The sequence below is a fragment of the Oratosquilla oratoria genome, chromosome 30 (assembly GCF_046742065.1).
Source record: "Oratosquilla oratoria isolate Oo_2021 chromosome 30, ASM4674206v1, whole genome shotgun sequence".
NCBI classification, from domain to species: Eukaryota; Metazoa; Arthropoda; class Malacostraca; order Stomatopoda; family Squillidae; genus Oratosquilla; species Oratosquilla oratoria.
In genome coordinates, this window is record NC_134806.1 from 31,039,097 (window position 1) to 31,051,596 (window position 12,500).

At 42.4% G+C, this 12,500-nt stretch overlaps 2 protein-coding genes across 2 annotated transcripts; both read right to left on the minus strand.

Moving 5' to 3' along the window:
- Positions 1 to 3,434: 3,434 nt before the first annotated feature.
- Positions 3,435 to 3,893, minus strand: LOC143041259 (uncharacterized). Its single transcript, XM_076213093.1, has one exon. The coding sequence runs from the start codon at positions 3,891 to 3,893 to the stop codon at positions 3,435 to 3,437; it is 459 nt and encodes a 152-aa protein (XP_076069208.1).
- Positions 3,894 to 4,315: 422 nt separating this feature from the next.
- On the minus strand, positions 4,316 to 4,747 carry LOC143041260 (uncharacterized). The gene has a single exon (XM_076213095.1). It carries the CDS (start codon positions 4,745 to 4,747, stop codon positions 4,316 to 4,318), a length of 432 nt encoding a protein of 143 aa, XP_076069210.1.
- Between the last annotated feature and the right edge of the window lie 7,753 nt (positions 4,748 to 12,500).

The following is a 12,500-nucleotide window of genomic DNA, read 5'->3' on the forward strand; positions in this document are numbered from 1 at the left end:
CATGATTGATGTGAATGAAATTTTTGTAAGGGAAGTGTGATTTTAGGGAATTCCAGTGGAAGAAGAGATGGAAAAGACTCCCGAGTTTTCTGAAGCAAATTAACCGCAAACTCAGTTGTGAGCAGACGACAGACCACGTAGTCGCCTTTATCCAAAGTCGTACCTAAATTTCGTACTTCGAGTTACGAGGATGATCAGCAGAGGAAGTACTTACTACGAGGAAGACAGGATTCGGCAGGAAGCAGCTCTGGAAGAAGCTCGACGGGACGCCATGAGGGATGCCCAAAGAGACTCCTGGAGGGACGAACGTCGCGACGTCTGGAGAGATTCAAGACGGGATAGCTGGAGGGATACCTACGTCGAAGTCATGACCAGCTTTGGCCTTGAAGGAGGAGTTCCTGAGTGGCCAATGGAGGTCTGGAGAGGCGTGTGGCCAGGAAAAAGCACAGACCCTCGAAGAGATGCTCAGCGGGACGCTTGGAGAGATGTCCTCCGAGACTTCGAGAGAGATCGGGTCAGGGATGCTCGTCGCGATGTACAGCAGGACCAAGAGACACAGAGAGCCAGACGAAGCCGTTGAAGCGAAAGGCCTCAATAGAAGAACTGTGACAGCTACTTAAGACGCTGAGCAAATGCCGGCTGAAATTGACGCTGTCTAATTAAATAAAAAAATAAAATAAAAAGAAAGTGTTGTGGAATTTATATAGAACTTATGTTCACACGAACTTACTACCAGTTTTCCGAGTCCAACTTTGATGTAAGAGGCTCAGGGATTGTTTGTCTGATAGGGAAGAACAATGAGCAATATTTTGCTTCGTAAAAATATCAAGTCTAGGCCATTGAAAGCACTAACTTTCCTACAGTTTGATAAGTCTTTTGAGAAATTCTCTCCAGTTTTTAAAATTTGTTGTACGAACTATCGAATTCGTTCTTTGTGGTTATATAAATTATTCCACATAAAATTATTAAAGAACAGAAGATTTTATTACTGTTTCACAGAATTGCCCAAGACCATTCATGAAATTTGGTTACTTTGGCAAACTCTGCATAAAAGCATCCCCTGGCTTGGCATAAGTATTATTTCAGAATATAACTACAATATGAAACAGAAAACGGTATAGACCTATACAAGAGAAAATACCACTATTGTTACTTTTTGTGGAGGAATTATAAATTTCTCCCCTCCACTCATGTGGAGATTCCTCTCAGCTGAATAAAATTGTCTGGACAATATGCGTGCGCGCGCGCGCGTGTGTGTGTGTGTGAGCGCGCGTGTGTGCATGTTCGTCTGTGTGTTTTTGTGTGTGTGTGCGTGTGTATGTATGTATGTGTGTGTGTGTGTGTGTGTGTGTGTGTGTGTGAGTGTGTGTGTGCGTGTGTGTGTGTGTATGTGTGTGTGTGTGTGTGTGTGTGTCTGTGTGTGTGTGTGTGTGTGTGTGTGTGTGTGTGTGTGTGTGTGTGTGTGTGTGTGTGTGTGTGTGTGTGTGTGTGCATGTGTGTGTGTGTGCGTGTGTGTGTGTGTGTATGTCTGTGTGTGTGTGTGTGCATGTGTGTGTATATCTGTGTGTGTTTGTATGTGTGTGCGTGTGTGTGCGTGTATGAAGGTGTGTGTGTGTGTGTATTTACCTAGTTGTATTTACCTAGTTGTATTTTACGGGAAGGGGAGCTATGCTCGTGGGGTCCCGTCTTCATTTCTCATTTTATCTAAAAAGTTTTTATGTGTGTGTGTGTGTGTGTGTGTGTGTTTTTGTGTATGTGTGCATGTGTGTGTGTGCGTATGTGTGCTTGTGTACGTAAGTGCGTAAGTGTGTGTGTGTGTCCGTGTGTGTGTGTGTGTGTATGTGCATGTGTGTGTATTTGCGTGTGTGCGTGTGTGTATGTGTGTGTGTGGGTGTCTGTGTGTGTGCGTGTGTGTTTGTGTGGGTGTGTTTTTGTGTGTGTGCGTGTGTGTATGTGTGTGTGTGTGTGTGTGTGTGTGTGTGTGTGTGTGTGTGTGTGTGTGTGTGTGTGTGTGTGTGTGTGTGTGTGTGTGTGTGTGTGTGTGTGTGTGTGTGTGTGTGTGTGTGTGTGTGTGTGTGTGTGTGTGTGTGTGTGTGGGTGCGTAATAATAATAATGATACATACATACATATACCAAGGCTTTTCCCCCTTCCAAGGGAGGTAGCCACAAAGGGAAAGGCATAAAAACACTCCCACCCATTTCATCCCTAAATACACTCCACACCCCTCCCACCCTTCCTCTCATCTGAGCACCATCTGGATGACGGGTCATCCCTGAACCCTGCCCACCGCCCTGGGTCAGAAGCAGTGTCGCAAGACACAGTACATCCACAGCAAGGCCGCTTCATTTAATCGGCGACCCCCCCTCTCCGTCCCCCTTTGCATATAAAGGGAGGACGGGGAGAAATCCCTTCGGGCTGCGTCAAAATTTACTCACACATAATAATAATAATAATGTGTGTGTGTGTGTGTGTGTTTACCAAGTTGTATTTTACGGGAAGGGGAGCTACGCTCGTGAGGTCCCGTCTTTGCATCTCGAGGTGTCTAGTTTGCTCTTAAATTCGTAAATGGTTTTTGCACACACTATTTTTATATCCAGTTTGTTCCAAGTGTCCACCACCCTATGTGGAAAACTGTTCTTCAGATCTCTTTTTTGAGTTTCTTTCCATGTCCTCTTGTTTTTCTCTTGCCCCAGTTTAACAAGTCCTCTCTATCGAGTATATCTGTGCCTTTCACGATTCTATAGAGGGTCAGTAGGTCGCCTCTCTCTCTTCTTTGCTCAAGAGTTGGTAACTCCAATTTAGCCAGTTATCTTGAATTTATCTTGAAGCGCTTCTGCCTCAAGGGGATGTTGCTCTCCCGATGGAACTTGAGCCAAGGCCACGGTGTAGCCGCCACCTTTCAATTTGTTGTTTATAGTCCAGCTGGTCAATAATGGAGTTGGAATTCGCTGGACGTGATGGTGCATAACCTGGGATGCCCGGCTGATCTGGTAGGGTTGACAGGAATATGTTAAGTCCCCTTTTGAAAACTTCCGTTTTAACACGTGTAATGTTCCGTATGTGTTTAGGTAAGTGATTGAACAGTCGGCCCCCTTTTCTTAAGGTGCTGTTGTGTTGGAGCGTCCTGACTTTTAGCGGGCACTCTGATGTCAGGGCCAATTGGGTGCATTTTGTTCCGGTTCTATTTTCTTCTGTGGTGATATGGGTCTTTCCTGGTTTAATAGGTTCTGTTTTGGGTGGAGTGATCTGGCCTTCTAGGATTTTCCATGTATATATTATCAGATATCTCTCTAGTCTCCTCTCTATTGAGTAGAGTTCATTTTCAGCCCGTCTTTCCCAGTAATTATGTTTGTCCACATCTTGCTGAGCTGGAGTTCTTTTGATTGTTGAGGTAAAGGTTTTCTGCAGAGCCTCCAGCTGCATGATGTGGCCTTATTTGTATGAAGCCCAAAGTTGTGAGCAGTAGTCTATGACAGAGATGACTAGGACTTTCCATAAGGTTAGCAGGGTTTCTGGTTCTCTGGTGTGGAAGTTTCTAAGTATGTATCCCATTCGTTGTCTGCATTTTGATACTGCTTTTTCTATGTGTTGATCAAATGTAGCATCATCCGAAAGTATAACTCCTAGATCTCTTACAAATGTTTGTTGTGTGATATGGTTTCCTTTTGGATCTTTATAATAGGTTTCGTGTTCGTTCTTACCGAACCTTATACATTCAAATTTGTCCTCATTAAATTTCATGTTATTCATTTCTGCCCATTTGTATATTTTATTTAGGTCTTTCTCTAGTTGGGAACTTTCATTTTTGCTAGAGATTGTTTTGAATACCCGAGTGTCGTCTGCAAATGATAGCAGTGGTCTGGAGATATTGGTGTTGATGTCGTTGATCATAATAAAGAATAGTATAGGGCAAGGACAGAACCCTGCGGGATGCCACTTATCACTGCTTCTTCTCTTGATGCTATTCCCTCCATATAGGTAATTTGTTTCCGAGTTGTAAGGAATGACTGAATCCACTCCCCAAGCTTGCCCCTTATCTATAGTGATTTGGTCTTTTGAATGAGAATCATATGGCCAACTTTATCATAGGCTTTTGTGAAGTCTAGATATATTGCATCGACATTTTTGTCCTCTCCAATGGATTTTAGGATGAAATTGTGGAAGTCTATCCATTCTGTTAGGCATGAACGTTTGCTTCTAAAACCGTGTTGGAAGTCTCTTATTAATTGTTTTTTCTCTAGGAAATGTATAATATGGTTTTTCATGATTCTTTGAAAATTTTTAATGATATATGAGGTGAGTGCTATTGGACTTTAATTCTTCGGTTCCTTTTTGGATCCTCCTTTATGTATTGGAGTGACATTGGCAAATTTGAATATTTCTGGTATTTCACCTGTGTCCAGGGACTTTCTCCACAGTGTAAGGAGGGGAATTGATATTGTCTTTTTGCATTCGTTGAGAATGTAGGTGCCTATGCCGTTTGGACCAGATGACGCTGATGTTTTCATATTGTCTATAGCATTCTCTATATCTTCCTTTCTTATTTCTTTGTCTTGTAATGTATCTTTATCTTGGACCGGAGTTTCTTCAGTTGTGTGGATATTAGCTGACGGGGTGCTCCAGGCCTTGACATACTGGGTTTGAAGGATGTCAGCCATTTCTTGTGGGGATGTGGTAGTATGTTGTCCATCTGCCCTGACTACTGGTCCGATATTGTTCTTTAGTGTGGAATTCTTTTTTGACATCGGTTATAGGAAAAATGCTTGAATCAGTAATAGTAAATAGACTCAGAGAACACATCGAAAGACATAATCTAATTCGCGATTCACAGTATGGTTTCTCCAAAGGTAATTCATGTGTGACTAATCTTCTATCCGTTTACACTAAAGTATATAAGGCGTCAGATAACAATGATAATTACGATGCTATTTACCTTGACTTTTGCAAAGCGTTCGACAAGGTGCCACACCAGAGACTACTAAATAAAATCAAAGCGCATGGCATATGAAGAAAAGTGTTAGCATAGATTAGAGCTTGGATTAGCAACAGAAAACAGTGGGTCACCATAAATGGAGTAAAATCTAGGTGGTGCAATGTTACTAGTGGTGTCCCACAGGGCTCGGTTTTTGGGTCCCTTGTTGTTCATAATGTACATAAACGACTTAGACGATGGGATAGATAGTGATGTTAGTAAGTTTGCCGACAACACTAAAATAGGACGTCCAATTAGGTCAGGAGACGACGCAGAGATTCTGCAGGATGATCTTAACAAATTGTTCACATGGTCGGTGAAATGTCAAATGAACTTCAATATCTCTAAATGTAGCGTGTTAAACGTATGGCTACACAATCCCAAAAATAGATACAGCTGAGATACCACGCTTTTAGAGAAAACTGAGTGCGAGAGAGACTTGGGAGTTCTAGTGAGTCCGGACTTTAAAACCAGGAAACAGTGCATTAGCGCCAGGAATAAAGCTAACAGAGCATTAGGTTTCATTGCTAGAACGGTAACGAATAGAAGTACAGAGGTAATTATCAAACTCTAGCGTTAGTTAGACTCATATTGACTATGCGGTATAGTTTTGGTCTCCATCCTACAGAATGGACATCAATTCACTAGAATCAGTGCAGAGAAGAATGACCAAAATAAAACATGAACTCAGAAATTTGCCTTATGAAGAGAGGCTTAGACACCTTAACTAACACTCTCTGGAAAGACGCAGAGTGCGGGGTGATCTAATACAGATGTTCAAGTGGATCAAAGGCTTTAACAAGGGTGATGCAAAGAAGGTCATCATATTAAAACAACAGGGCAGGACTCGCAGTAATGGTTATAAACTGGTCAAATTTAGATTCAAAAAGGAAATAGGCAAGAATTGGTTTACTAATAGGGTGGTCGACGAATGGAATAGACTTAGGAACCATGTAGTAAGCGCCGAAACTATCAGACAACTTTATGGATAGGGATGACAGGTGGTGATGAATACGGAGCTGCCTAGTGTAGGCCTTATGGTCTCTTGCAGTCTCCTTCATTCTTATGTTCTTATTATTTCTTTCACTAGTATCATTATTTCTATTATCACTGTCATTGTTATCATCATTATTATTATTAGTGTTATTATTACTACTGTTACTTTTATTATAGTTAATACTATACTTTTGTTTTTGGATGTCCTTTTCTGAATACTCTACCGAAAAATCCATTTTGATGAAAAGAGGGTCATTGAGTCATAACTAAGAGCTAGGTTGGTATAAGGTGGTGCAATATGTTTAAGGGGGTGGAGCCGAAGGATAGTTTACAATATATGGAAAGGAAGATGTGTGATAACATATGGAAAACAGAGAACAATAGTATAGATAAAAAAGATGTCGTTGGTAGTAGAGTTAGGAAAAATTAAAAGATGTATAGAAAAACTCAAAGTTGATAAAACACCTGGGCCTGACGGTTGGCATCCAAGAATCTTGAAAGAAACGGAAAACGAGATCGTTGTTTCATTAGAAAGTATTTTTAAAAAATCAATCATATCCGGAGATGTCCCGAGAGGATGGAAGTTAGCTAACTTTGCTCCCACATCCAAAAAGGGTGACAAAAAGATGCCACTGAACTACAGACCTACAAGCTTAACCTCAATCGTAGGGGAAATGATGGAAACTATTGTCACGAATCTAGGCTCTGTGTTTGAGTTTATACATCGAATCGAGACTTAGGATTCGAGTAGTTCCTTCAATCCAGAATATTAGATTCAAAACGTAACCTCGTTTTGGATATTATTTCTCTTCGCGGGGATAAAGAAAAGCAATGGAAAAAGCAATGGTAATAGATTTTCTAGCATAGTATAAAAGTATAAATATATATATCTCTTACCAATGTTGAGCAAGAACAGAGTGCGGTGCAGGAACGGGGTGGGGTAAGGACTTTTTTTTTTTTTTTTTTTTTTTTTTTTATCTTTAAGGCTATCGACCTATAATGAGGTCATTAAGCCTGGTGTGAACCTGCGATCCTTTTTAATCTACCATTATAATTTCCACAATAGTCCTGTTGTGCGCAAATAAAATACTACTTTGTCAATAAGTAAACGGTCATCGGTCAAAAGATTTGTAGTGCTTAGTTGAATTTTTTTAAGTTTACAATATTGTATAAGCGCTTTGCGCTGTGTGTTGTACTTTGAGCAGTGTAGGAGTATGTGTCTTATGGATAGTATGGTGTTGCAGGTGTTGCATTGGGGAGGAAATACGCCGTTTATGTATGGGTTTAGGTGGGTGAGGCGGGTCGAGTTCATCCTCAGTCTTGCTATGGCGATTTCCTCTTGTCTGTTGTTTCTGTATGATGTCGACCAATCTGTTATGTGTTCCTTTTGTTTGTGCAAGATGTGAAGGTTGTTCCACTGGAGTTGCCAGTGGGTGTGTAATTGTTTTCTTAGTATGGAGTTGAAGGTACCTTTGTCCAGGGGTATGTCTGTAATAGAGTCTTTTTCTAAGGCAGATTTGGCTAAGGTGTCCGCTTTCTCGTTCCCGAAGATCCCAATGTGGCTGGGAACCCAAGAGAGAATAATGGACTTGTTAGTCGTCGACAATGTGCTAATGATTTTGCCCAGGAGGAAATTTTCCATATGGTTACCTATCTTAATTGCTTGAAGTGCGCTTAGAGAGTCTGTGAATATGACGAACTTACTATGTGTGTCAGATTGAGCATTTTCTATGGCTTTATATATGCCGAAGAGCTCTGCGATATATATGCTCGTATGGTCCGGCAATCTGAACATCATCCGGGTTTTGGTGCTGTATAACCCTGTCCCAGTTTTGTGGCCGCACTTGGAGCCATCCGTGTACAGTGCCCTGTGGTCATTGTACTTGTTGATGATTTGTAGGGTCTTCTGTTTTACTTCTTCTACTGAAGACGATTTTTTCCTGAGGTCCTGGTTGGTATTGATGTTCAGGGCGATGCTTTTCCACGGCGGTGGGTACGTATGTTCCATCTTTTCTATTGACCACAGTGGCACTGAGTACTGCTCGCACAAGAATCGGATCCTGATGGAAAGGGGATTTAGGCTGGAGTTGGTGAAGTGTTCGTGCTGGTTTACCGTTTGCTTGCAGGGATGTTGTTGGTTGCGAAGCACTTTGGCGGCGTATCGGAGTGTGAGGTGCTCGCGCCTGTAGTGGAGGAGGGGGGATACATTTGCTTCAACCTCCAGCCTTTGTTTTGGATGATGTTCAGGGGTTGTAACGTGGTTGGTGTTGCCGAACCATAAATCTGACACCCATAGTCTAATTTAGATCTAATTAGGGACTTATAAATCATTAGCAGGGATTTCCTATCTGCTCCCCAATTTGTGCCCGTTAGTTTACGTAGCAAATTAATTCTCTTGTTGCACGCATCAACTAGATATTTTACATGGGCCTTCCAGTTTAGCCTGGAGTCCAGTTTCAGGCCAAGGAAAAAGGTTGAATTTTGTACTGGAATGGGATTGCCATGTAATTGCAGATTTATTTCTGCCTGGGCTCTGCGTGAAAATACAATTACTGTTGACTTTAATTCCGAAAACTTAAATCCCCATTTGTCAGACCAGTCCTGGAGCGAGTCCAGGGCCAGTTGTACGCGAGAGCCGGAAAACTTGGCATTCGGTGAGGAATGCCAGATTCCGACGTCGTCAGCGTATAATGAGTATTTAAGGTTCCGAGGTGGAGCGGGTAGAATATCGTTTATGAGCAACATAAATAATGTGGGACTTAACACACTTCCCTGTGGTACGCCATTTTCTTGTGTGCGTACTGTTGAATAATAGTTTTGATTTTTAACCGAAAAAGTTCGTTCTTTTAAATTTTTTTGAATGAAAATAGGGAGATTCCCTCTAAGGCCAAGTGCATAGAGTTTTTCGAGGATACCACGTCGCCATGACATGTCGTAGGCTCTTTCTAAATCTAAAAAACAAGCAACAAGGTATTCTTTCCTCTCGAAAGAGGAGAGGATATCTTGTTCTAAGTTGACCAAATGGTCAAGACTACTTCTATTTTTCCTGAAACCACATTGGGCAGGAACTATTAAATTTTGGGACTCTAGGATGAATTTTAATCTGTTATTGGCCATACGTTCTAATACTTTGCATAAGCAGTTGGTAAGCGCTATAGGGCGATAAGAGGAAGGACTCTTTGGGTCCTTCCCCTTTTTGAGAATAGGTATGACGTGGGCATGTCTCCATGTTTTGGGGAATTCTTGACTAATCCAAATTGCGTTGTATATTTCTAGTAATTTTTTCAGTGAAATTGAATTCAAATGTTGCAGCATCTCATACCTAATCCCATCTGGGCCAGCAGAGGTTCCTCTACACGAGCTTAAGGCTTGTTCAAGCTCGTGTAGTTGGAAGGGGGTGTTATAGTCATGGTGTGTCTGTGTATGGAAGATCAGTGGTTCTGCTTCCCGTCTTTGTTTGTGTTGTAAAAAGGTTGGAGAATAGTTATTCGTGTTGCTTGTTTGCGTGAACGTGTCTGCGATTGTGTTTGCGATGTCCATGGGAGCATCTACAAACGTGTTTCCAATGGTCAGGGTCTTGATGTTAGGGGTATATTTGCCGTCGATTTTTCGAACGGCTGACCAGATTTGTGTTAGAGGAGTGTTTGCGTTTATTGTGGAGATGTAATCACGCCAAGACTTTCGTTTGGCCTGTTTGATGGTTCTACGGGCCTCTGCTTGTGTCTTTTTAAAAGTAATAAAGTTCGGTGCAATGGGGTTATTTTTAAAAGTTCGGTAAGCCCTATTCCGCTTGCAAAGTGCTTTTCTGCAGTCTGATGTCCACCAAGGAACTCTATGCTTGTGAAATACCGAGGTTTTTGGTATATGCTTAATAGCTGAATTCAAAATAGATTTGGATAAATTTAGTATTTTGTCATCCATATTATCCCCTGTGATGTTGACGTTGGTGGTTGTGCGATACATTTCCCAGTTGGCTTTTGTGATGTTAAATTTGGGACAGGGAGGGGGTGGGTTGTCTCCGTAGGCTGGAGGAGCCGTAGCGTGGTCACCCCCTATTTTTAGGATAACTGGGAAATGATCGCTAAGCATGGTGTCGTCATGCGTGCTCCATTGGATAATGTCAGACAACGCAGGAGATGATATGGATAAATCGATGCATGAAAAGGAACCCCTAGTATTGTCTACACGAGTGGGGCTGCCAGTATTTAGGAGGACCAGGTTGTTGTTATTGAGCACCTCGTCCATCTGCTCCCCTCGAGGAGACGTGTGGTTACTACCCCACGTATGATGGTGGGAGTTGAAATCTCCCACTATCAGTTTGTGGTGGGGTAGTTGTCTAATCAACTCGTTCATCTCCACTAGTGGGAATTGAGGGTCGGGAGGTAGGTAGATGGAGCAGATGGTGACTAGTTTATTTTGTAGTTTTGTTTTGATTGCGACTGCCTCCAAGTTAGTAGCTAGTGGTAATTCCACTTGGGGAAGGCAGTCGCTGACTGCAACTGTGACCCCCCTCCAGGCGCTAACCTGTCCTTCCTATATATGGTAAAGTTTTTGAGTGAAAACTCTACACTGGGCTTAAGGAGTGTTTCCTGTAGACATATTACTGAGGGGTTGTTTAGGGAGTTGAAAATTACCAGGTCATTTACTTTACTTCTAACACCTCGGCAATTCCACTGGATTATTTTAATTTGTTTTATTTTGTTTTTTATTTTATTTATTTATCTATTTATTTATTTATTTATTTTTTATTATTTGTTTATTTATCTGCTTCGGTTTCTTCCTTTCTTGGCCTTAGTGGGAGAGGTGTGTTTAGTCCCGGATTTTCGTTCTGGGGTAGAAATGGGACTTAAAAGTCGCTTATTGGAAACGGAGGTCTCCATGTGGACATCCTCTTCCGTACGTGTAAGCACACGCTTGGGAAGCTCTGGGATGGCCGGGGAAGGAAGGTGCGAGTGAGTTTGCTTGGTAGTTGGGCGTTGATCTTTTTCCTTGTTGGAGTGTTTGCTCTCTGTTTGTGTTTCAATGGTTCTATAGGTTTTCTTTACTGCCGAAGCATAGGAAGTTGCTCCGGAGGTACTAGTTGGGGTAACTAGTCTTTCCATCACACGCTTCCTTGCTTCGTAAAAGGATATGGCACAAGTTGCTTTTTCCGTACAAATTTGTTTTTCTATCTTGAAAGTGGGACAGTCTCGGGAGGTGGATGCATGATTGTTATTGGAGGGACAGTTAACACATTGAAACACGTTAGCAGAGCAAGCATCCGTAGGATGTTCGCCTGCACACTTACCGCATACGACTGATTGTTTGCTGCAGAATTTGGCAAGGTGACCATATTTGAAGCATTTGTTGCAGCGTAACGGGTTAGGGACATATGGTCGTGTTGGGACATGAATGTATCCAATTTTGACGTGGTCAGGGAGGGTTGTTGAATTGAAAGTTAGAATTATGAGGGGCGTGTTCACTCGCATGTTCTTTTCTCGGTCCAGTCGCGTTATGAATTTGACATCTAATATTCCTTCAGATTTCATTTCATCGAGGATGTCACACTCTTCCATGGTCATCAAATCTCTGCAGTGGATTACTCCTCTGCAGGAGTTGAGTGACCTAGGGAGGGATGTAACAACATCGAAGGAATGAAACTTCCTGGCCTTGAGAAGATCGCGTGTAGCTTTCCCAGAGTTGGTGGTAACTTGGAGGTCTCCGCTTCTAAGTTTTTTAACTTGGCTAATATCATTGGTAAATTGAGACAGACATTTTTTAAGCATAAATGGATTGAGGTCAGCTAATCGGGTTTGGTCGGAATGTAGAAACACATGTCTAGCCTTGTCCGGGTCGATATTAGGGTCGTCAGGGGAAGTCTTCCTAGTTTGCAGGGATGGAGTTGAGGACTCCATCCTGCGCGTTGGGGTGGGGGGACGAGCCCCCTGGTACACAGAAAAATGTGCTCAGCAGAGCAAAATATAATATAAAGGGGGTCACACAGCTTCCTTTGGCGACTGGTGACAGCCGCGTAGTAGGACCACTGTGTGCCCAGTGGGTACGGGGTCTACACTACTTCTAAACTACGACAGAATTTACTAGATTTCGCCGGGCCGGACGACGAAGAAGTCTCACGAGCCAACAAGGGCTCGTGCGGATCCCGGAGAGCTACGAAATGACGAGAAAATGGTATAAGGTCAAAGTGCTGGGAAATGCCCAGAAGTGGGTGGCAGTGTAAACTACCAACAAGGCTATCCAACGTAAAGTTGGATTGCGTGAACAAGTTAACTCTAGAGAGTAGCCCTAGCGAGTATAACTATGCTCGTGCAAATACGGACTGTCTGCTGCTAAGAGCTGCCGACGTCTGTGTGTGTGGGTAAGGACCACTGCTCCCCTTCTTATATACACAGACCGCACGACACCAGCGTCATAGCACAGGTGCCAACATGTACTTAATTTATTTATCCTAATTCTATTTACCCAACTCCACACTTCCACCATTTCCTTTATTCTTGTGTGGAGAGGGCTCACAAAATAATTTCTATCTGATA